The sequence below is a fragment of the Chrysoperla carnea genome, chromosome 4, assembly GCF_905475395.1.
Source record: "Chrysoperla carnea chromosome 4, inChrCarn1.1, whole genome shotgun sequence".
Taxonomy (NCBI): domain Eukaryota; kingdom Metazoa; phylum Arthropoda; class Insecta; order Neuroptera; family Chrysopidae; genus Chrysoperla; species Chrysoperla carnea.
In genome coordinates this window covers 70,217,862-70,243,187 of record NC_058340.1, presented here as the reverse complement: position 1 = coordinate 70,243,187, position 25,326 = coordinate 70,217,862, and the positions used below count along the sequence as shown (strand labels likewise).

Below are 25,326 nucleotides of genomic sequence, written 5' to 3'. Positions count from 1 at the left end.
CTATCGGGTTCGATTTCTACCAAACCTATTGAGTTCTCGAAAAATTGTTTCGAACAAAAGTTGTCGGTTTTTTACTAGGAACAATTCCCTAACTTAATGTTTTCCTCCATCATCACCATATAAGAGTTAAAGTTAACTTTTCAGTTATCTTAAAATTCAAGGTCACCCTCAAGGTCAAATCTTATACTTTCCTTCTTTAGCTCTACATGTATATGCAACTTTTGTTTGAAACTTTTTTTGCTAAAATCATTATCTTTCGAATTTGACTGCTATTCCGAGATATTTCTAACACCCGTTATATATAGGAAATAAATGCGGTAGGTGGTTTTCGAATTGAAGCATTTTATTTGATTTTCGTTTTTATAGAGGATTTAGACGATTATAATGTTTTACTTGTAATAATTGGAATCTATCTATACTTATTTTACTTTTTAGACATCGATCCTACCTAATAGATGTCAAAAATGACCATCGTTAAAATTTATAAATTTATATGTATGTACTATGCATGTATGTATGTTTATGTGTCTGTAAACTCTCTAGCGGTCGCAATTTAAGTCCGATTTGAATAAAATTTGATATCAAGAAGAGTTTTGGTATTTGAAAGGTTAAGCTTGTCAATGAGAAAAATTGACCATTAAACAAGGGGTGGGGGATGAGCAAAGTACAAAATTTTGAATTCTTGAAAAATTAAAAATGCAATATTCGATTTTTAGAAAAATGTGTCCTTTTTTCAATCTCTGAGGGAATTCGCTTAGCTGACGCAGCCATTGTGCTACGAATTTTTTTTAGTATGAAAAGTTTCGAAGAAAGATTGCAATGTTTTCTACATATTAAACATTGTACATCGTACATTGCATGTTCAACAAAGTTAAATATATCATCATCATATTATTATAATCAAACGGAGAAAGAAAGATGTTTTGAGTGAGTTACCCCTACTTTTCCAAACTATTAACGGCAATAACGTAAGAAAAGTTTTAAACACCCCAACTATAATTAGTTGTCAAGAGACCGCGTACTTTTCAGTTCAAAGTCTCCTTTGCACTCATTTTGATTTATATTTGGTAAGTACATTATTTTTTCTTAAGTTTTTTTGAAAATTTTTCAATTGTTGTGCAAAAAATTGATGATAAATTTGTAATAAAAGTTTTTTTTTTTTTGAGAGAGAATGTTATTTTTTTGAATTCCGTCAAAATTGAGCATGCGTTTAAGAATAATACAAACTTTAATTGTTAAGCACTTACTCAAAATCAATTTTTTTTTTTGGGTAAAAAAGCTCCCCAAAATTTTTTGAATAGTAAATTTAATATTTTTGAATGCATCGAATAATCTGGAAAATAGATTTTGACGATTATGTAATAGCATATTTATTCGACGTGAAAATTAAAATGTGTATAGTTTTAAATTAAAGTTTCTACGCATGTTTTTTAAGTGCGTAGAAGGACTTCGTTATACGATATGCCTCGTCAAATTAATAATGGCCGCTTTGACAAACAATTTACTATTTTTAAATTTTAAAAATTTTCGAATACAAAATTTAAATTGTGGCATGATTGCTTTATTTGACATAAAATTTTGTTAAAATTAGATGCGATGGTACGATATGAGCCAGGAAATTAATAAAATAATTTTCCAAATTTTTAAAAAGCAAAATTTAAATTTTGGCATGATTCTTTTATTCGACAAGCAATTTTTATAAAATTATCGTGGGCAGATATTTAGGGAATACGTCAAAGGTTTTGTTATTCGATACGTCTCGAAAAATTGATGGCCTCTTGAAGAAAAATTTTGTTATTTCACCAAAGAATTTTTGCAAAATATTTTTAATAAAAAATATTTATTTAAAAAAATTATAATAAAAATACTTTTTTTTTCAAAATTGCTGACTTCAACCAAGAAATAATAATTTTTGTATATTTTTATTTTTATAAATATTTAAAAAAAAAAATTGTTCCGGATATTTCGCGAATGTTTTATTTTTAGCAAAACAAAAATTCGAGACGCATGGTCGTTAAATATTTACCTAAAACTTAAAAATAACTTTTTAACAATATTTTTTTTTTATAATTATAAAAAATATTTTATTTGACCTATATACATATGAAATGTAATATGACCTGTTGAAAATTTAACCCTTAAATAATTTCTATGCAACCCCATAAACTCGCAGGAAACTCTTTTTACTAAAATAATATTTAAATAAAAAAATTTTTTAAATAATTTTTAGAAGGATATTTAACCTTCGATTAATTACGCTCTTGGTTGATTGCGCCCCCCTTCTCTTAAATTAGGGATGGAAAAAAACAACTTTTAAAACTTTCTTCTGAATTAATTTCTGCTCAGTCCTCCAAAAAGCAAGGACGTTTTTTTAAATTTTGGGAGTATTTGTTTAACATTTTGGATCACATTTTACCCTCAAATGGCTTCCACATAATTCAGAATAAATTATATACAGGGTGTTTAGCTAAGTTGACCTACATATGGAAAACTTTTTTATTATAAGGTTTACGAAATAAATTTATTCTTTATAAAAAGCTCTGCTTTATTCAGCTATTCACTTTTGACATCGACTATACAGGGTGTCCACATGTTCAGTTTGTTTTTGCCTCAACGCATCCACCTTCACGTTCCATACATGTATTTGTTCTTTTACAAAATTGTTTTAATACACTCCTGTATATCTCGTAAGTGATTTTTTTAACCGTTTCCCTTCTTATCTGTTCAAAATGATTCACATTTCTAAACGCCCATTAACATTCTTATCGCACTTTCTCAATTCTTGGACACTCTGTATATTCGATGTCAAAAGTGAATAGGTCAATGTTAATATTTTTAAAAGTAGAGCTTTTTATAAAGAATACATTTTTTTCGTAAACCTTATAATAAAAAAAGTTTTCTATATGTAGCCAACTTACCTAACACCCTGTATATTTACAAAAATTATAAATTATTTTAAATTTTTGAAGGTTAAACTTAGAAATTTGATAAAATTTCCCACAGCCATCGATTATTACAAGTGCAATGTTAATTGATTCCCACAATTTTACCTATAATATGCATTATTCTAGGGAATGACATGAATTTCCTGCCATACCTATTACACACATTAAAAAAATATAGTTCAATCAGATGCAATAATAATGCAATTTTACATTTCCTTGACCATATGAACTTTTTTAGGTGACCAAGTCATTGAACCATAAAATGGAACACATCAAAATTTATCACATTTAGCTATTTTGGAAAGTTTAAATCCAATTTTAAAAATTTGGGTGGAATATAATCGAAAAATGTATTGAAATAGAAATTATATCGAATAATTTCTTGAATAAATATCCACATTTCTTGATTTCTTAGGAATGAGAATTTACAGAATGTTCGGGTAAACATTGCAAATATTTTAACATTGGGAAATCAGCTACATCGAACTCTGTTTCTTTTGACTTTTATATCTGAAAATGAGTGCAAAAAATTCTTGCAAAAGATTCTGAATAACAATTTTCGATAAAGATCTCGAATAAAGACTTTACTCTAAACTTATCATTGACATTTTTTCCTGGTCAAAGTTTATACCAAAAATAATTTTTTTAATGCAATAAGTTTACTAAAATAAATTTTCTTATTTACAGTTTTCGGGTAAGCGTCAAATAAAAAACCGGTCACCATGGACGCAATCAAAAAGAAAATGCAAGCGATGAAGCTTGAAAAGGATAGCGCATTAGATCGTGCTCTCCAATGTGAACAACAAGCTAAAGATGCCAATCTCCGCGCTGAAAAGGTAAATAATATTCTTATAGAAAAAAATTCTCGATTCCATTTGCATTATTCCCTATATTTTTGTTAAAAATACAAATACTTTTCGGGGAATTTTTGAATATTATCGATCCAAATGTCAAAATTCAAAAATGACATGTTTCAGTCTATATGGCTATTTTTAAACTGTGAAAATCTGAAGGAAATAATCATATATTACTAAACAGTGAAAAGCAGTTTGAAAATGGTTATGTAGGTTAAAACAAGCCGTTTTTTAATCCCTGGATAAAAACAATCTTCCATTAAAATTGTCTTTAAAAGGGGTGCCCTAACTTTCTGACCCTGCGATGTTCCAACAGGTCTTTTGAAGGCCGTAAATTCATTTTTCTTCGGAGAAGAATAACTTTTAGTGAAAGGGACATCAAGTTTCCACCTAGAGACCTTTCTCTTGGAAGATCAATTTTCCTACAGAGATAAAACGTACATATTGCATATAACGACTTTCGGATTTAGCGACTTTAATTGTACGGTCCTCTTAATGTTAATATAATCCGTTTTGACTGTAATTTAAGTTTTTACAAATAATTCGAATGGCAATTTTTCTATTAACAGTCATTGTATATACTTAAAACTTTGCGACGTAAGCCTTTTTTTTCTTAAATCCAGTGGCGTAGTGAGGAGAGGGGTCAAGAGGGGGTATCATATCTCGGACGGGATAATTAAAAATTGCTAAAAGTTTAAAAGGTATTGGGCCCCGGGCGCGAGTGCAGCTCGTTACGCCACTGCTTAGATCCACCACAAAAATTTGGCTATTAAAGGCAATAAAAATAATTAAAAATTGAGATAATTATCACAAGGTAATATCACCCGAAAAAAAACAATACAACCCAGATTTTTTAAAAGTCATAAATATGTTCTATTTGTATTCTAGTGTATATACTTTTTACACATAAACAGAAAAGGATAGACTAATTACACTGTAGTATTACTATCTTTTACTTCTTAAACTTAGTGTACTACACCGACCTAAAAAGAACAAAAATATTTGTAAAATGAAAAAGCATCCCCCCCTCATTTATTATCAATTATTCCGATGTGTAAGTGTACCACCAGTCACTGTGTAATAATTTCCTTATAAAGCTAATAATATATTTATTGGCCGACCTTGGACAAGATATTATTACATAAACAATAAACAACAACAAATAACACCTTATAAAGAAGTATCAAGTCGATAAAATGTCAAATTCAAAACGGATTCAATCAGTCACGTAGTCAAAAATACATTTTATGAGGAGAGAGTAAATTAAATAAAGATGCTGTTAAAATTTTTTAACGGATTTGTTGTTCAAAAAACGTTGCCAAGTCTACCAACTTTTAGGTAGATCTAACAACTTTGATTTATTCTGAAAAAGTCTTCTAGAAGAGTCGAAAAACTTATAATAATGCAGTCTTGAAACAGCGAGTGTTTCAGAATTTTTTAGACTTAATGATTCTTCTAGTTGTAATTGTTTTTCATAACACTGCAAGACCAAATTAGACTATTGGCAGAAAAGATTTCCACCAGGGAAAGAACAATTCGAAATTTTGATACAACCAAAAACGACAAAAGAACACCACGGTGGATTACATAGAAAAAAAAAAGATTAGATCTACCAACTTTTAAACAGGGCTGGCAACATTGCATTTAAATTAAGTTGTGGGGAAGCATGTAGGACTTTTTTTTTTAAATAACTTAATAACAACCAGTGGCAACTCAACCCAACTTAATCAAAGTTCGCCTTCTGTAGGTTGAACGTTGCTTGACTTTATTGCCATCCGAATCCAAGCGTAGGTCAGCGTAACTTTTAAACTAATCTCCTCCCTCTCTTGATCGACCCACGTGGTTATATAGATGCTTCCCCACCAATGGGCGATCAACTGTTTTATATTATATCATTTGATAGAACAAGATTTCGTCTTTCCAAAAAGTAAATTTCTTAAGAATTTAAGCTTAAAAGCCATGGAAACCGAGGCTTGAGAAACGGGGTGATCAGTAATTTATAATAATGATCCAACATAAGATTATTTCCTTGATTAAACGTAGTATAAATACTCAACACTGACAATTAATCGTCCTTCCAATTCAACATCTGCTTCACTATTCCGGTATTAAGGTCTTTATCAATAATCTTTGATTAATACCCTCTTAAAAATAATTGTCGGTTTTCATTAGCCCTCTTTTTGGCTACGTCAGTGAATAATTACCTAACTAAATGCATTATCTAAGCGCCATATATTGTGAAATTAAAAGATTTTAATCTTTTATTTATCTATTACTCAACAAATAAAAATAAGCCGATTAATTTCTAAAACTTTTAAAAATCAAAGAAACTTCAAAACAAAACAACTGAGAAAACACTGCTTTCCAGGGTTGGATTTGTAATTTCTGTACATTTATATAGACGGGCGTTAAATCTCATTTTTTACCATTCAGTATCTACTTATTTGACGTTTTAATACAACCAACAAAAAAATTTCCAAGAAATTCTCTGAATACAAAAAATATAAATGCAAATGGAATCGAAAAGAAAATTCCAAATACTTCCCTAAAAAATCCAAATAAAATACTCAAACTTGATGATTTTTTAACATGTAGGCTGAAGAAGAAGCGCGTGGACTTCAAAAAAAGATCCAAGCTATTGAGAATGATCTCGATCAAACTCAAGAAGCTTTAATGGCAGTCAACACCAAATTGGAAGAAAAAGATAAGGCTCTCCAAAATGTAAGTACTTTAAATTTTCATTAATTTCTCCATAAAATATACAAATCCATCTTTTTATTAAGAAAAACCATTTAAAAAAAAAAAGGTTCCGAAGGAAAATTATTATGTTTTTATACCAAGATAATTTGGCAGCATTTATAAAAAAGGTGGGGAGAATAAATGTTGTTCGACCTATCAACAACCATGCGCGAAAGTTCGAAATACAAGATATATATTTTCGCGAAAACAAAATTTTTTTTCAATCGAGAAATGAACCCGAAATTGTTTCTAAACAAAATGAATAAAATATAAAATTTTAGGAAAATTCCGTGTATGTATATTTCATAAAAAAATATAAGTTTGTAATCGAATCCATTAAAATTAAAATCTATTTAAAAATTTTCGTCATCGAATTAATATGCTTATACGTTTTATATTTTCGATTCGATCATAAACATTTCCCTCTCCCACCCGCATCGACACATAAAGCGTTCGTTAATAAATATAATTTAAACAGAGGCGAAGTTATTAATAGCCCAAAATGAAACAGAATATTTATAAACAGAGCTAACTTAGAGATATCTGTAGCGACCTAATATGGTTCCTGGATACGATCCAAAAAATGTTTTTTTTCTATTAAACTTTTACACTTATAACATCAAAGCGTCTATACAGGGTGTTTTTTTATATTGAAAAAAGTGTGAATAAAAAAATATGTGATATTTAAAAAAACAAAAACTTAGTGGTGGGATTAGTGACAAATATGACGTATTATACTTTTAACAACTATGAAATTGATTGATTGATTAACGCTCGAAAACAATTATTTCAATATAAAATATTTCAGGATTCAAAAACATAAATTTGGCAACAATGGCAGTATTTAAATTTTGAACAATTTAATGAACTTTATTGACAGGAAGGCATGATTATAAATAGATTTATTTAATAATCTTAAAAGGAATTTTAAAAGTAAACAGTCTGTATATTTATGTTTACATATGTAAATTACGCCTATTATTTCTCTATAAATAGTGTTTTTAACATGAAAAATCATTTGAAATGTTCGAATAACATTTAAAAGTTGTATTTCAAAATCGTATGATTAAAAATAGATCAAAAAAATTTGAGTAATGGTTACAAGGAAAATAAATTTAAATTTAAAAGAAAATATATCATAGTGCAACAAAACGGTCAACAGATGTCTCGACAATACAATGATTACATACAAAACAAAAGAATGTTGAATATGAAATAATAATAGTAATAAAAATATCAACTAGTCACCGCCAGTGAGGCAAAATGGCTGCTGTGATGAACATTGTTGTGCAGCAGTGTTGCTAATAGTAATGTCCGAGCGAGGTTTCGCTCATGGCTCAGTTCGAAAAAGGGGTCATCAACATCATCCCCGTTATGATGGAACAAGACGAAGAAATCCAACACCATTTAAAACATCAATAAATTCGACAGGTTATAACCTCCAAGAGAATGTGTCAACTTGTGATGATGTTTTGACAGATAGAAAACAAGTGACCACCAATCAAAGTGTAAATAATAACAATAATACAGAAGATCAAAGTCGTATAATTGATCTAACAACCGTTGAAGAAGATGTCATCACCGAAAAATTAGATAATGTTAAATCACATAAGAATAATAAAAATTTAAAAATACGAAGTCATTCACCAAGAAAACCATCACCACCACCATCAACGAAGACTGCTGAAGAAGACGTCATGTGTCAAGATATATCATTAATGACACGATCAGCTGGTGAAGGTTCGAGTCAAAGTGATACCGATGAAGAAGATCCAGAAATTGAAGAGTTGGCAAGTCTACGATGTCCATCAGAGCGTACCGAAGTGATTGCTGAACGTGAAACAAGACGACGTCGCCGGTGTGCTGATTATCCTGGCCTAGCATTTGGACGATCCATATTTAGCTCGGATACGATGATGAAATTTTCAATAATACGCAATGAATTACATAATATTATGAATACTCAACTTAAAAGGGTACGTTCTTTATTCAGTTTTGAATGCATTTTTTTTCCGATTTGTCTTTGTCGTCCCCACACAGACATGTGGTGTATGGTATCTATCTAGGTCCTCGTGGTTTGTCAAATTGATGTCACATTAAGTGTCGGTCATGTGCCGTCATGAATATTTAAACAAAAACTATTTTGATTAGTAATTCTTGTAAAAATTTATAACAAGAAAGTGGAAATATTTTTATTACATTCTTGTAAAATACATTTAGGGTTCAATACCAAAAAAATAATATTTATGGCCCTTGTTTTTAAATTATTTCTCTTGTGGATTCATTTTTAGTTATTTTATCAAATTGATGTCACAAATATGGTCATGAATCAGTTTACTGAATGTGAATCGGTCACATGCTTATGAATATTTAAATTTTTGATTAGTAATTCTTGTTAAATTTATATCAAGAAAGTGTAAACACTTTTTTGCAACATTTATGTAGGGCTCTGTACCAATAAAATGATATAAGAAAATGTTCTTGTTTTAATATTTATTAAAAACATTCGCCGTGTTTATGTTAACTAAGCTTTGATGATAGATTCATGACCATCATCGTCTTTCAGTAGGAACTGAACTGGGAGTTGCAACTCCGCCAACTGGCGATAATAATTCGTATTGATTAAAATATGAAGTATACCCGTTTCAGTAGTTCCAATTTAGACTAACAGATGGCAATATTTCTACTTAGCATTTTAAAGGACAATAAAAATATTCAAACTCAAATCAGATAAACCCCGCCAACTTGCGATAATGAAGTGAACCATTTTCAGTAGTTCCCATTTAGATTATCAGGTTACTTACCATTTTTATGTATAACTTCATATTTGTTTTGCCCACTTTTTCCCCTTTTTATGGTAGTGCCAAATAAATTTTTGTGAAGCAAAATATTTTCATAAAATTTTGGATTGTTATTTGAACCCGTGTGAAGAAAGGACATCGAAAACAAAAGTTATTTTCATCAAACGTGAGTAATAAATTTTTGCACAATTCTCTACTATAGTAGCCAAATTTATTCATAAATTTTCCATTAATTTAAATAAGAAAATGACAAGCCAATTATATATTTTTTTGGCGTGTCATGGTAATTACGGACAATCACCTTTAATACGTTATTCATCTTTTGGTATAAAAACATAATAATGTTACTACGGTATCTTTACATACAATATGATATGGTTTATTTTCAGACTTAATTATTATTTTAATTAAAACAGTATTTTTTTTTCTTTTGGTGAATTATTTGAATTAATTTTATGATTTTAATTAACAAGTAGGTGGGTTTGTATATATGTAACGAAATAATTTTTAGTTATAAAAATATGATTTTTATATATATATTATTATATTTATGCAGTGTTAATTTTGCATGACAACATTTAGAAATTTATTTTTTATTTGTGTTATTATTCAACCGAAGAAACTGATGCCATCCAACGGTGGCGCATTGAAACTGATAAAAAATAATTTAGATAAAATAAGTTAGACAACGTTATGATAATACAATTTAACAAATATGTAATCAACATTCCTTTAATTACTACGTTGTATTACTTGGAAAAATTTTAAAACCAGGTTGCTTATCTGTCTTTGATTCCTGCAATCCTTTCATGTATTAAGCTATTCTGCCGGCAGTCTCGTTGTACTTTTCAATTTTCTGAGCAAAAGATGAGGAAGCTTTTGAATAAATCTCCAAGCTTTATCGTTAAGCCAACACTGTTCTCTCAACCTGTGATTTGGAAACAATGACATGGTGGCCACATTACTGGAAAATCTGGTAATGTCAGGGAATTAAAATTATACTGGAAGGTCAGGAAACTATTTGTTTCGTAACAAAGTTGTAAAAAATTATTTATATATGATTTATTTAAAAAAATGGCGCATTCTCTATTCGTTATTTGTAAAATTTTTGTTCCACTTTCTTTCTAAGCAATTTAAAAGTAATAATTCAGTCAGGGAATTTTTGAATTATTCAACTGGAAAACATGCAAAAGTTAGGGAATTTTATTTTGGAAAAAAAGTCATCATCGTGACTCTGAATCATTAAAAAATAAATTTACATTCTGTCTTGTCGGATTGTGTACAGTTGTCTCATCGCGTAGTTTGGTCAGCTTCAAGTAAAATTCGTCATTCATCAAGTTCTGAAGCCTAGTCCTCAGGTTTAATGAACCTTGCCTGAAGTTTTTCGAAACATACAAGGCAGGTTAGCTCCCTTCAAAAAGAGTCCAGCCAAGGATTGTGATTCAACGAATCGCACAAGGTAGTATCAAACGTTTCCGCGTCACGCAGACGTTTTCAGGTCGGAATTCCACAAACCAAGTCACATGAGCCTGATTCGAAGCTGTAGACCAAATAAATATCATTTTTTAATTTTGAAATTTTGCTTTCCGTGCTATTAAAATTTTTCTAGGCTCACTAAAAGAGAATTCCTCGGCTATGAATATTTGCGTAGAGAAAAAACCGTTTTGAAATTATTTTCAAATATTACGCCTGGCCCTAGATCCATAATTTTAATCTACTAAACTGTTTTAAGTAAACTTTAGGTCGTTTATTTTGTTTTTTGATGACCCTAAAAACAATTCAATTGATTTTACATGATTTGTTTTTTATTTGATTTGAATAAATTAATTAATTATAATAAAATTCTAAGTGCGTACATCAGCACGTATTTATTTTAAAATAATAATAATAATGTATGTTTACATGACACTTACAATATAGGTAACTTACAATTGATCCCATAACCGTTTTCTTTCTTCCAAGTCATCAAGAATATGTTTAACATTCTTTTGTAAAGTACGTGTGCAAATTACTTAGAACTTTATTAATTCATCACGGAAACTTTTTTTTGTAACGACATTAATAAGTACATGAAGTGTCTGTCATGGTTAATCAAATTAATTTTTAAAATATAGATGTCTTCCATCTTGAATTATCGATACTGTCATCTAACCTTGTTTGGTCGTAATTAGTAGAGAATTGGGAAAATCAGAAATTAAGGATATATGTGCATGACAACAATGTTTGATTTAAAGGCTCAAAATTCTTTTACTCAGAAATCACCTAGATTGTCTTCTCTGACGTGGCTTTAGCCTAAGTGAATGTGTCACGATGGGGGTAACGAACGAAGTTTATGCACTCGTTAGTCAAAATAAACGAAAATGTTAAACCATTCTAAGTACTTTTACTATAACAGTACATGCAATTCACATATAATGTTATAGCACTTAGAATGGTAAAACACGTGTATTTTTTGTGACACAGACTGTACATGATTTGTATTGTATATGTAGGCAACTTTCATTACTTTAACGCTTCTATTGCCTAAAAACCATTTCCATTATGTATTATTTTACTTTATATAAAGACTTCTTGTATTCGTGATTTATTTTGTGTAGTCATGATTATAATCAATACGATTATTAAAAATATTACATAATAATTAATACAATTATTGATTATTGTTATTGACCTATAAATAATTTCTTATATAAATCATAAAAGTTCTCTTTTTTTTACATTGAAATACTTTAAACATGAATTGTCTTAGACTAAATATAATTTTTTTTGGCGTCAGTACATATTTGTACAAAATGATTAATATTTAAAAAAAAAGAAAAGAAAACAATTCGTCAGTCGTAGAGTTTTGATACTCTATCTATGAGTCATATTTCTCCCTTATTAGATGCTTTTTCCAACTCTCTAATTCAATTTGGTAGGACTGTAAAAGTACGCAAAATTTAAAAAACTGCAAGAATACTTGATACTTCAGTTTTGCCAGCTTGGGACTTGGAACACCTTGACATTAAACTTTACCTACCCACAGATTTTCAACCTTTTATCTCAATTTGAAGGCATTGTACACTTACGCAAACTTCGATAAAGGCCTTTTTTCCCATGGGAATTCTCTCAATTCTCTCATTCTTCTATAACATGGATTCTCCTTATAAATAACATATCGAGTTTCAGTTTATTTGAGCTGTGAGTACAGCATAAAGCAATGTGTATAAGAAAGGTACTCTTATATGCTTGTATGCTTGTCTGTCAAAATATACTGAACTATCTAATACTGTTCAAAGATCAAATGCATTAGTCAGTCATATAACTCAAAGCAAACTGCCGCTCAGCAAAGCTACAAACGCATACAAGCAAACATGTAATAGTATCTTTCTTATACACATGTCTCAATATATAAATGCACTTTCTCACATTCATTGATGTAGTATGGGAAATGAATAAAAAAATAAAATTGTATAATAACATTTTCAAAATCTAAGGGTTACAAAATGTATTTAAAATTCATTACTACCCCCTCGCGTTGACCTTAGACACAATGCGCTAGTCTTTTTATTCGGGGTAAATATAATAAAAAAATAATTTTGTTTTAAAATAAGCAAATTTTATCTAAAATGAATTTGTGTTTCCAGTTTTTTTCTTTTTTACTTAAAAATACAATCAATGTTTTGATTTTTAAATATTACATATTTAATGTAATTTGAATTAGTCATCGGTAATGTATTATTTTTTATTGAAAGAGTTACTCATGTAATAAATAGGAGTCAGATTGTCCGTTCAAGTCTGTCTGTACTCTATCTATATGTACTTATACGTAGACGTACTTTTATTTACTCTTTGAAATATTTACTTCAACATAGTTTTAATACTTCCATTATTGTGTATTGAAATCGTGACTCTTTTGTACATCAAGGCTTATCATAAATATCGTAAATAATCTTGTCTGGGATTTAAAACTTTCTATTTAAAATAGTACAATATTTTGAATGTTTTTATATTTTTACTTTATTTTGAATTCCTTTAAGGTATTTCCAGCATGGTATTTGCAGTTTCTATGTTAAAGCAATGGTACAATTTTTTTTTCGACAGAATTTAACGAAAAATTAAATTTAAGAATTTAATAATGCTTACTATTAATTCCCAAAGTTTCAGAAATTTTGACCGTTTAAAATGGGAAATAATTATGCCAACGTCCCAATTTCGATCAATTTACGTCAAAATTAATATCTCGAAAGTGAAAATTAATTTCTAAATTTTTTTTTTAGAATTGTATTGTATAAACATTTTTTTCTACTTTTTCTTCAATATATAATAATATCATAAAAAATAGTTGGAGAGACCGGACATTTTACATGCTTTAAATGGGACATGACCCTCAAAATCGCGAACTTTGTCTTTAAATATCTCGCGATCTAAACGGTCAAAAATTATGAAATTTTAGGAATTCATAAATAAAGCTATTATAAACCCGAGAAAAAAAATTCGGCCAAATCTGTCGAAAAGTGATTTCATGCTGGTACTACCTTAAATAGGTTTTTTGAATCATTTCTATAAAATTGGAATAAACTGGATATAAATCTTAGATCAATTCACTGACCAAATCATATTTATATTTTTTGGCTAGCTGTTTCATTTCAATTAGCTAATTTCGTAAGGTCTTGGCGATAAAATAAGTTAGCTATAACTGGATAGATGTATCCAGATTTTGGCGCAGAATACGGCTCACCGGGAACTCATACAAGATTCGACCCAAAGTGCAAAAAAGGTGTAGATTACAGCAAATTAAATGCCTCTAATTCATTGATAAATTTGTGGAGAAATCCAGGATGTTATACTACAAGAGAAGATTTGAAATTTGTGAGTTTATTAAATTAGGTCTTAATCCTTCCTTTATGAAAGGAAATCAACCTGTATTATTGCATTCTAGGCTAAGACCACCCATTAAGCACCACGTAGGGAAGCACAATAGACTTTTTTATTTCCCCTAATACTACCTGATCTCACAAGTCACCTGATAAAGTAACAACAATATATGCGTTATGATAACGGTTGTCACATATGTGATGTATTACACTAATATAAGCATATTTACCGCCTCGTGTAGATTTTTTTTATTCTCAATTTAATAATTAAGTTTAAAGAGATCACACACTCAGTCATACTTGCTTAGTATGTATATAGACATTATCTATTATAGTCAAAATTTGTTATAGCGACATCGTTTATAATGGCTGATTGAATTCAACTATCACTTGAAACATTTATAAGAACACTCTAATTAACTTACCATTTTCTATAAAGCCTTTTCCAAACTGAGCCGATTTTGAAGATCATCGCCAATTTTTTTAGTTTTTTCGGTTCGGAACCCTAATCTCGCACTTGAAACATAGCTAAGAACACTCAACGTTAAATTATCTTTAATGTTGTTATAATAATGTTCTTATCTCTCAAACAGAGCAGAAAAAATCAAAATCGGTTTATCCGTTTAGGCGCTATCATGCCATAGACATACAGATAGATAGACACACACATATAGTGGTCAAACTTCACCCCCCCCCCTTTTTTTTTTAGTTCGGGGGAGTTAATTATTTCTAATTGGGGCTCATTTGGTTTCTCTCTCACTACAATCATCCTTCTCCGAGGAAAAATGAAAGCTCGGTCGTCTTTAATATTAAAGAAGCGAGTTAGGACGCTCTAATCCAACCCTTTGGTATTCCAGCTTGTTTTTTGACGATTGGGCTCTCATTTTCCTTCAAATAAGGAAGATTTTAGTAAAATAGTCACCATCATTACTCCTGGAAGTATTTGTCTCAGAAGATATTTATTTAATAGGCGTCCCAACACTACATTTAAATATCCCAGCTTGGGAATTGGGAAGGTAATTATTGAAAAACGCCCAATTTTTATCCTTTAGTATTATAGCTTGTCTTTAGACGACAGGGCTTTCATCTTTCCTCGAAGAAGAATGATTTTTAGTGATAGAGTTACTAGGAAGAGAAGTGTTTTAAAGAGATTGGAGGTACATATTCACTTATCGACTATCATAGGGTACCATTATTTTGATATTCCAGCTTGGGAATTGGGAAGGTAATTATTGAAAAACGCCCAATTTTTATCCTTGAGTATTTTAGCTTGTCTTTAGACAACAGGGCTTTCATTTTTTCTCGAAAAAGTATTATTTTTAATGATAGAGTTACTAGGAAGAGAAGTGCCCTAAAGAGATTAACGGTACATATTCACATATCGATTATCGGATATAAGAACCATATTGTTCGGTACCTTCAATTTCGTTACAACTGGCTTTGACTGTACAGTTAATATATTTAAAAATTTTATTGAATTCATGGACATATTTATAATATTATTATCATACTTGTAAAGTATTGGCAACAGCAAGAACATTACCGTAAAAGGATACAAAATTTATCCATTTTCAATAGACACACTCAAATGTATGTATAACATTCAAGACAAAACAGAGATAGATAAATATATGTATTTGTATATTTTATAAGTGATCTTTTTTATTTTATATATAAAGAAAGTATGATTTGTATTATTTATAATATATGACATCATTAATTGCATATTGGTGTTATAAAATAATAAAAATTATTCTGTTTAATGTAAAAACAGGACCGGATTATTTGAAAAAGAGTGTAAGGGTATCATTATCTCTTAAGCAGATATCTCCAAGGTAGATATCGAAAAATTTATTCTTACTTTTCGTCTACATTCATGAAGTTATAACAAAATTCGTCATCAAAGTTGAAAATAAGATACAAATAATTTCAACCCTAAATCTAAAATCACTATAGTTGGCTAAATTCAAAGGCCACGTTTACACGCTATCTCTATTAAACACTACTATTACAGCTCGAGAACCCAATTTAGTGCGTAAGTTGTTCAATTTAATAAAAGTACCTGGTTGACTGGCCTTTACTCGGTATTTTTTGAGCTAAAAAGGTACAGATTTAATCACTAATATAAGGCCCATTTAAAATACCAACAAGTACCAACTTAAATGTCCCGGCTATGTGCTTTAATACGTCGCCAATAGATGTCAGTAAGAGTCGTGTTTTGCAGTCAATATTATTTCAGTTTTTCCTGAAAACACAGATAAAACGACGTTTTTTAATAATGACACCTAGCTTGATCGCCCCAAAAATCCCCTACATACTACTTTTCATGAAAATCGTTGGAGCCGTTTCCGAGATTGCTGAGCTTTTAGTATCTAAAGGACTTAAATAACATTTTTCTTTCGCAAATGTTAAGTTTTCATTAAAATTTCTTTATTTATGTTTATAAGAACGTTAAAATTTCAATTTCATTTTTATTTGTGACCTTTTTGATTCTTAATAATCGTACTCAAAAATAGCATTTTAGTACATTTACTCGTATATATCTTTAAAATGGTTTTGAAGTTCCTATCTAGTGTCCTGCAAAATTAATTTGTAAGGTTTCTTTTAAAATACAACTATTTTACAATTCTAAGTGACGGTAGTGTCAGTCACGTTTAGTTCTGTAGTGCCAGTCACGAGTTATTTTTTTAATAAACTTGATTCTAAAATAATAAGGTTTTTTTTATTATTATTTTCAAATAATTTGTTTTATGTAATTTGGCCCCAGATACAATTTAAGGAAGCTATTCGAATTTTAAATCAATTGAACATGCTAGACAAAAACCCAGAATGAAAATGAAAAATGGGTACTATGCGATGATGAGTCAGTTATAAACAATCTAGTTGTGTCTCTGAACTGTATCTACTTATATTTTGAACTACTCTGTCTGTTATAATTCGTCTATAATGACACGATATCGAGTACCCTTCTTCTTCCAATGAATCATACCTAGATCCGTCCCTGAAATAAATTTTGTACACGATATTTAGATAATTGTGACAAGGATGGTGCGCTACTCTATTCTTGCTTTTGTGAAAGTAATTTTTTTTTGTATGAATCAGGTTTTTTGTATTTTTTTTTGAAAGAAAACCATATGGCTTGGCACTTCTTAATTTGATATAATTTTTTTAATTTATTTTTTTGCTAATTGTGTTTATGGTATGATGGTCACTTTAATTTAATTTCCTTTTTTAATAATAAATTGTTTGTCGGCTGGCTGTTTATTATTATCTTTATAAATAGGTCTTACTGTAATTATAATTATTGGTTGTGAATTTGAATATAAATGATTTTTTTTTTAAATTATTTTAATATCTGCATTAAATATTATAAAATGAAGATTAAATTTTTTTTTTTGAATTTTAAAATTTAATTTTGATTATATCGTTTCTCATTTTTTCTTACATTAAAAAAACGTTTTGGTTTTGGAACTTTCCAAAATCATTCCAACACAATTGGGTTGAAATTTCTAAGATATAGCAATATTTAGATCGATTTTAGTCCATATTTCAAAAACTATTGGACCAGTCATCAAATGCACCCGATTTTTGTACTTTTTGGGTCAAAATTATCTTATAAACTGAGTTTTATCAAAATTGGAGGTTAAAAATTTTTCGATTTTTTCAATTTTTTTAAGGGTACCCCTTTGAAAAAATCGAGAAAAACGCAAAAAATATTTATGTTTCCGAATTTGATGAAAGTCGGTGGATGGGGTAATTTTGGTCCAAAAAGTATAAAAATCCCGTTAATTTAATGATTGGATGCAGAGTTTCTGGGATATCGCAATATTTGAATCGATTTTAGTCCGTATCTCAAAATCTATTAGACCAGACATCAAATACGCCCGATTTTTGTACTTTTTGGATCAAAATTTCCTTATAAACTGAGTTTTATCAAAATTGGAGATTTAAAAAATTTTTCGATTTTCTGCAATTTTTTAAGTTGTACCCTTTAAAAAAAATCGAGAAAAACGCAAAAAAATTTCGGCAGTACTTTGAAACCAAATTATATGTCGGCCAAAAGGAACTTTTCTAATTTGTTAAAAATAATGCAAGTACTAACATTCTACACTTTATTTCAACAATTAATTAGTCAATTGATGGATTTTACTTGTTTTTTAACAAAAAACTGAACAGGAAGGTGATATGTAACCAAAACTTTGTAGAGATGAAAATTAGAATAACTTTTCAAAACAACATTTCGGAAATAATTGATAACACATATTTTCGACACACTTTTTAATCTATTTAAGGATGTATGAGCATGGTAGTGGGGGCACAAATTTAAAAATAGATATTTTCAATTTTGATGATACATTTATGTTATTACTTGACGATATAAGACGAAAAGTAAGAATAAAATTTTTCGATATCTGGCTTAATTTTCAAAATATCTTTGTTTAATTATTTAGCTTTCGATATTTCGAAAACCAAAACACATATCGAAAAATTGTATTCTTATTTTTCGTCTACATTCATGAAGTTATAACAAAATTCATCATCAAAGTTGAAAATAAGATAAAAATAATTTCAACCCTTAATCTACCCTGCTCTTACATCCCTTATATGGACGGTGACACTTAGTTTTTTTCTTTTCTAATTCATTGCTAATATGTTTACTTTCTATTAAAAAGTTTTTTTAAAATTTCTTTTCATTCATTCCAAATGAAAATTATCAAAAACTTCCAAAATATGTAGTTTTTTGAGATTCCTCCATAAGAGCCAATGTATTTTATATCGATTTTTAATGACTTTTTTCTTAAAAATTTGCACGGATACCTAAGCTGAAATTTTAACCACATATTCTTTGAGTAAAAGACTACCTACAAACAAATTTTGAGCCTTTAAATCAAACATTGTTGTCATGCTCATACATCCTTAAATATGAATTTAATAAAAAAAATTGCTGCTATTTTTTTTCTTTCTTTTGATAAAAATATTAAAATTCTTTTGTTATTGTTTTGCTATTTGGAATGTTCAATGTGGTGCTATGTCTGTCTGTATGCAAGTGTGTTAAATTACAGCAAATTGATCAACTGTTTTAATCTATCGTGTTGATGATATCTAAAATCTAAAGAAAGATCATTTTATTTTTCTATTTACTATAGTAATTAAACTTTCTTTTGTTTAAAATGGAAGAGGATGCTAATTTTTTCTAAATTTCTAAAATTTTCACTAAAATATTTGAAATTTTATTTGAAATTATCGTGTTCAGAAATTTTATGTACCTAAACTATCATTATAATTTTTTTTAAAGAAGATTTTTTATTGATTTAACATGAAACCTACGCAAAGCCATAAAAATTAAAGAAGCGTTACATTTAGGAAAAGAGAAATTGCTTTTGGTTAATCTTGATCAGGCATAGGCAAATGGCACTTTCAGAAGTCCCTCGGACTCCTTACTTAAAATACGAGTAAGACAGTGACAACGTAACCAGCGACAACCTAAAATACAAGTAGGACAGAGAGACAACATTTTTTTTCTATCTATCTCATTTCTATTTGAGAAACTGAGATAGGTAGAAGAGTTTGTTCTTATATCCGTCTCGCTTCTTCTATGAGCTAAGCGGAATTGGATAAAGAGACCCACAATAAAGTTTATGACACACAATAAAGTTATAACAATAGTGACTTCGACTTAAAATAACTCGCCCATGCCTGATCTTGATGAAACTATGGATTTTCAAAGTTTTCGGTGAATAGGTAGATAATATATCTTTGGGCGTTCAAATTAAAATTTTGATTTTTGAGAAAGGGGCAGTACCGCCTTCACCATTTAGGTAGCCTATAGACGGTCTTCGTTATATCAGAAAAGGCACTGGAATTTTGTTCTTCAATTTTTAAACACCTACCAATTTGGAATACTCCATACAATGAACCGGGGAAAGTTCAATTAATCCTTTGGATTTATTCTCAAGAAATCGAGGTCCTTTGTTGAATATTCCTTTAATAATTACAATCAAAGTCTTCTGGTAACTTGACTCCCAAAGCGATTGTTATACCAAATCGCCAAATGTAAACTACTCAGAAAGCGTGTATTAGTTTTCATGCTTGAAATTAATTCCTCACTTATTTTCACAAAACATAATTTTTAGGATTTTGTATCTGTGGAGACTTTTAATTTACCTATGAAAGATTACTAAAAGCTTTAGTTTCAAAAAATTATTAATTTACATAAGAAAAGCTTTGAAAATTCTCAAAATGGAAGTGCTTAAAGTCTTTATCATGCTAAAAAAACCTACATTTTTTAAATTAAAAGCATAAAAACTATGGGTCAAATCTGAAGTAAGATTGAAAATTTTTAGTTTTGAATATCCTTTTTTGAACACCCTGTAATTGAAACAAAAAGATCATTTATGAAACAAATATTTTCTTGGACTTTAGTAATAAAATACTTCGTTAAATTAGATTTAATTGAGCGTTGTTATACAATCAATTTTATTAGTTCGATAAGTTTATGAAAAATGTTTTATCAAATTTTTAGTTTATACTCATAAATAACTATGATGTAAACAATTAAATTGTTTACTGATTTGCGCATGTTGTATAATGGTACGCAATTTTGTCCAAAAAAATACATCAAATTGAACTATTACTGTACACTGATCGCTATAGAAAATTGCATACTTTTCAAAATTAGAAATTGAAACGATTTTTATACCCTGTTATATATGGAATATATATCTAGGTGTAATAATTTTAGTTCCAAGTTTGTAACGCTTAGAAATATTGATCCTATTAACAAAATTTTGGTGTAGGTGTTCATAAAATCACCTAATTAGTTCATTTATATTTGTCCGTTCTTTTGTCTATGGACACGATAACTCAAAAACGAAAAGAGATATCAAGCTGAAATCATTATAGCATGTTTAGGACAAAAGTTTGAAGGTAAAAACTGTTTCTTATAGAAAAATAAACAACTTTTGTTTGAAACATTTTTTCGTAAACATCATGGTTTACCCGTGAGGGTTTACCCAAAATATGATGTCCATTTTCTCCAAAACAATAAAAGATAGGTTCGAGTTGAAAATTTAAACTCTTATAAGTTAGTTAAAATAATGCAAGCACTGACATTCAACATTTTCTGGGTATTTCAACAATTAACTCTGTAGAATGATTTCTTAAAAATAAGGTCCCCAATTTGTAAATTTTCTAACCCTTCTAAGTGCAGCCACAATTCTGTTAGACCGTATAGCCAAATATTTATTTATCTATTTGTCCATTTGCTAGTCTTAAGGACTCCTGAAAAAAACAAATTACAAAATATTTGAATTTCAGAATATGGACTCACTTCTGTGAGAAATTTCGATAGCAAAGCAATACTCTGCGAAATGCCCATATCTTCAAAACCCTAGATAGTTTTATCTTAGATCGAATTTAAAATTTCTCTATTAGAATCCATTTGACGATCCCATTTTAGAATTTGACAATCATTTCAGAATGGCTGAAAATTCTAAAAGTTGTTAAGATCGTGTTTAAAATATTTTCTCTTCGAAAGTTTTGTTTTATCTAAACTTAATAAAAACAAAGAAAGATAATTTTTGGGAAAAGTTTATTGTCTCATTTTCTTATGTGCTCAGTATACAAATGATATATTAGTTATTTGTAAAGAATTAAGTTTTCCACAACAATTAAATTTTCATTTTGTTTATTATTTCTATGGTTTCATTGGTTTCATTTTTTACAACACTCAGTATAAATTTTCACCAATTAGTATTAAAAATCTAGGTAAATTTTATTACCTATGTATTAAATTAATAGAAAAATATATGAATTAATCAATTAATCGATGAATTAAATCAAATAATACCAAATATGGGCTTGTATTTCATACACAATATTTATTTTTTTTTTTTATATTACATAACAATCAATTCGGAATTATAAAAAAAAAAACATGTCAAGTAATTCGATACAATTGAATGGTTTGATACAAAAAGAATTAAAAAAAAATAAACGCACATAAACATTTTATATTAGGTGTGGCGCGCTTTTATTTGAATGAACTACAATAAACTGTACATTGGTGGCGTATTACAAACAAGTAACCAATAACATAAGTTAAGTAGTCGGCCATCTTGCATGCCGATTGACTCGCCCAGTAGTATAGTCACATTCATTGAAGTGGTTATAGTGTCATACAATTTTTTTTTTTCAATAAAATTTCGTGATTAAAAAGAGTATTTTCCGTATTTCCAAGACAATTTTGTGTGCTTTTCGTTGAACCGGTTTTAACGAGACGTGTAGACGGGTGTTTTTTTTGTTTTGTGTTTAACTTTACTCGAAGAACTTCAATAAAACCGAAAAAACAATGACCGCGAACGTGCAACAAGGTACATTACTAGATGTGTTAAAAAAGAAAATGCGACAAACGAAAGAGGAAATGGAAAAGTATAAGGATGAATGTGAGGAATTCCATAAACGTCTTCAGGTCGAAATCATGCGGAGAGAAGAAGTAAGTTTTCTTACGGATTCTATCCATATATGGTAGTATCTTAAGTACTTGAAATATTATTTTTAATATATTTGAGATATGTAAATTAGATCGAAAAATTTGTGGAGCTTTATTGGGGAGAGATAGTTATAAAAGATGTATGACTAATATTTAATTTTCTAAGCATGTCCTGGTTATAATTGAATTTGCATCTCACTCTAACACATATGTGATGTCATGGCCGGACAGGTGGTTATATGTCGATTTTTATATTATTGTAGTAGGTGCGTTGCCCTTGCATATTGATCCGTTCTACTCGACGGATGACGTTGCCATCGGCATTTATCATGTTATCAAAAAATTTTTGATTCGTTCAAAAATATTTTTTATGTCAATTTTTTTTTATTACTTTTGTTATATTATGCTCTATCAAAGTAAATACATTATTTGCTTTTTTTTAAAACAACTTTCGAACATATTTCTGTGATGATGTAATCACTAAACGTAGGTCTTTTAAGATAGTTTATCATAAAGTAAGTAATAAATTTCGTGCGAAACTTATGTTGTATTCATATTTTAAGTGATATGATTGATCTTCGATTATTCTATAATTATTTAGTGAATTTTCATTTATCGAAATTTTTGAAATAAAAAATTTCACTTATTTTATGATAACACGATTTTTCCATGAGTTATTTTTTAAACAATATTGTTTTCGATACTTTGTCAGAAATTAAAATAACTGTTACTCATTTATCTTACTTTGTTTTTAATTCTACTGGAAGGTTTTTTCGCAACTATGAGTTTTTAGAAAAATCAATCTAATAAATTATTAGGCTTATTTTTAAATTTTTTGGAAATGTTTGAATTAAGCTGGTCATCGGCCTGATTTGAGAGATTTTTGGTCCCCAATTGAAATTTTTTAAGTAGTTTTTAAACTTAAAATAAGATTTCATTCCCTAAAAGTTGTTGACAATATTATTTTTATACCCTGTATATATATCACGGTATACTAATTTTAGTCACAAGTTTGTAACGCTTAAAAATATGTTACAAACAAAATTTTGCTAAAGGTGTTCATAAAATCAGCTAATTAGGCCATTTCCGGTTGTCCGCCCGCCTGTCTATCAACACGATAACTCACAAAGAGTTAACAAGTTGAAATTTGCATACGTAAAAAATGTTCCCTCTAAAAAAATAAACAACTTTTGTTTGAAACATTTTTTCGTAAACATCATAGTGTACCCATGAGGGCGCAAATTAGGGCATCACTATAGTATCCATTTTCTCCAAAACTATAATAGATACGGAGTTGAAAATTTGCAGGCTGTTTCAGCTAGAAGTCTTGTGAAACATTCTCGAAAAACAAAAAATAATTACTTTCGAAAACCAAATAAATGGCTGTCTTCTATTTTATTAAAAATAATACAAACACTGACATTTAACAGTTTCTATACTTGGTATTTCAACAATTAACTCAGTCAATTGTTTGGTTTCACTTGATTCGAAAGATCCGGTCAAGTTGCAATTTATTTAAAGTAATCAATTAAATTTATTCGTTTAGAAATAAAATCTGATAAATAGATAAATTTTGCATTGTTGTTTTTCGAGTGTTTTGTTTTGTGGAACCTATTATTAGAATTGCATATCTAAATAAACTCGATCGAATGTTATGAAATTTTTTCCGGATCATATATTGCCGTTAATACGCTTCGATCGGCACCTCAGCGAAGTCGATACCATTATTCCTTCGCACGATATTGGTCAGGAAAAAATTTAAGAAAAATCTGGCCCGACTCGAAATGATTCGACCAAATGTTATGAAATTCGGATCGATATTGCCTTTAATACGCATCGATCGACACGTCTACGAAGTCGATATCATTTTTTCTTCGCGCGATACGTATTTAGACACACACACACACACACTTCTCCAAATTAGTGTTAATACCATTTTGGATTAACCATGACACGTAAAGATATGTTGAAAATTTCGATTTCGAAAATCGAACAATAACTTCCTATAGTGGGAAATTAATATGTTACAAACATCTAATGATAGCACTTTTGGAGTTTCCGCTCTCAAAATTTGGAATAAGCGAGTTAAAATACTTAAAAAAAGCTTAAGCAAAGAAAATGGTTCGTCAGATACAGAACGAACCGTCCTTGGCCGTTGTACTAGTGAAGAGCATACAAATAATGTCAAAAGATTAATAAATCAAGGAAAATTCATTAAAAATTCATATTAAAACAGGTGAAATTTCTAAGACTCCTCAGGTGTTAATGCAAATATGCATTTATTATGGAAAGTAACGCTTAAATGCAATGCATATTGAAAACATCACAATTATTAAGTATTATTTATATATTAATTGATGCAAATTGACTTAAGTTACATGTGTTTATGTTAAGATTCTTTATATTTTATTTTCATATAACGGGTTCGCTGATTTTAATTAACATCATTAATGATTCTTTTATTTTATTGATTAAAATGTAGGTAAAGTCAATTACGAAAAATTGATCTTATTATTATAAATGTTTGAGGGACAACATTGTGATCTATTTAAAAATAAGCTTAGTCATTAATTTTAATTTATCTTACAAATAGTTTGCATGGAGTGATAATTTTTTAATTTGTAGTGGGAACAATTACTA

At 29.0% G+C, this 25,326-nt stretch overlaps 2 protein-coding genes across 8 annotated transcripts in view; both read left to right on the top strand.

Moving 5' to 3' along the window:
• Positions 1-918: 918 nt before the first annotated feature.
• The window catches only part of LOC123299336 (tropomyosin-2), a 55,785-nt gene continuing 31,377 nt past the window's right edge, over positions 919-25,326 (top strand). For 2 of the 7 annotated variants that reach the window (XM_044881705.1, XM_044881704.1), the window contains exons 1-3: positions 920-1,067; positions 3,633-3,781; positions 6,395-6,520. In XM_044881705.1, coding sequence (XP_044737640.1) covers positions 3,668-3,781; positions 6,395-6,520 — 240 coding nt within the window. In that variant the 5' untranslated portion in view covers positions 920-1,067; positions 3,633-3,667. Of the gene's footprint in view, positions 1,068-3,632; positions 3,782-6,394; positions 6,521-22,351; positions 22,690-25,326 lie in introns of those variants that run through there. The other 5 variants (XM_044881707.1, XM_044881703.1, XM_044881710.1 and 2 more) reach the window with 5 other exon arrangements.
• On the top strand, positions 7,662-8,659 carry LOC123299342. Its single transcript, XM_044881718.1, has one exon. The coding sequence runs from the start codon at positions 7,849-7,851 to the stop codon at positions 8,602-8,604; it is 756 nt and encodes a 251-aa protein (XP_044737653.1). The 5' UTR covers positions 7,662-7,848; the 3' UTR covers positions 8,605-8,659.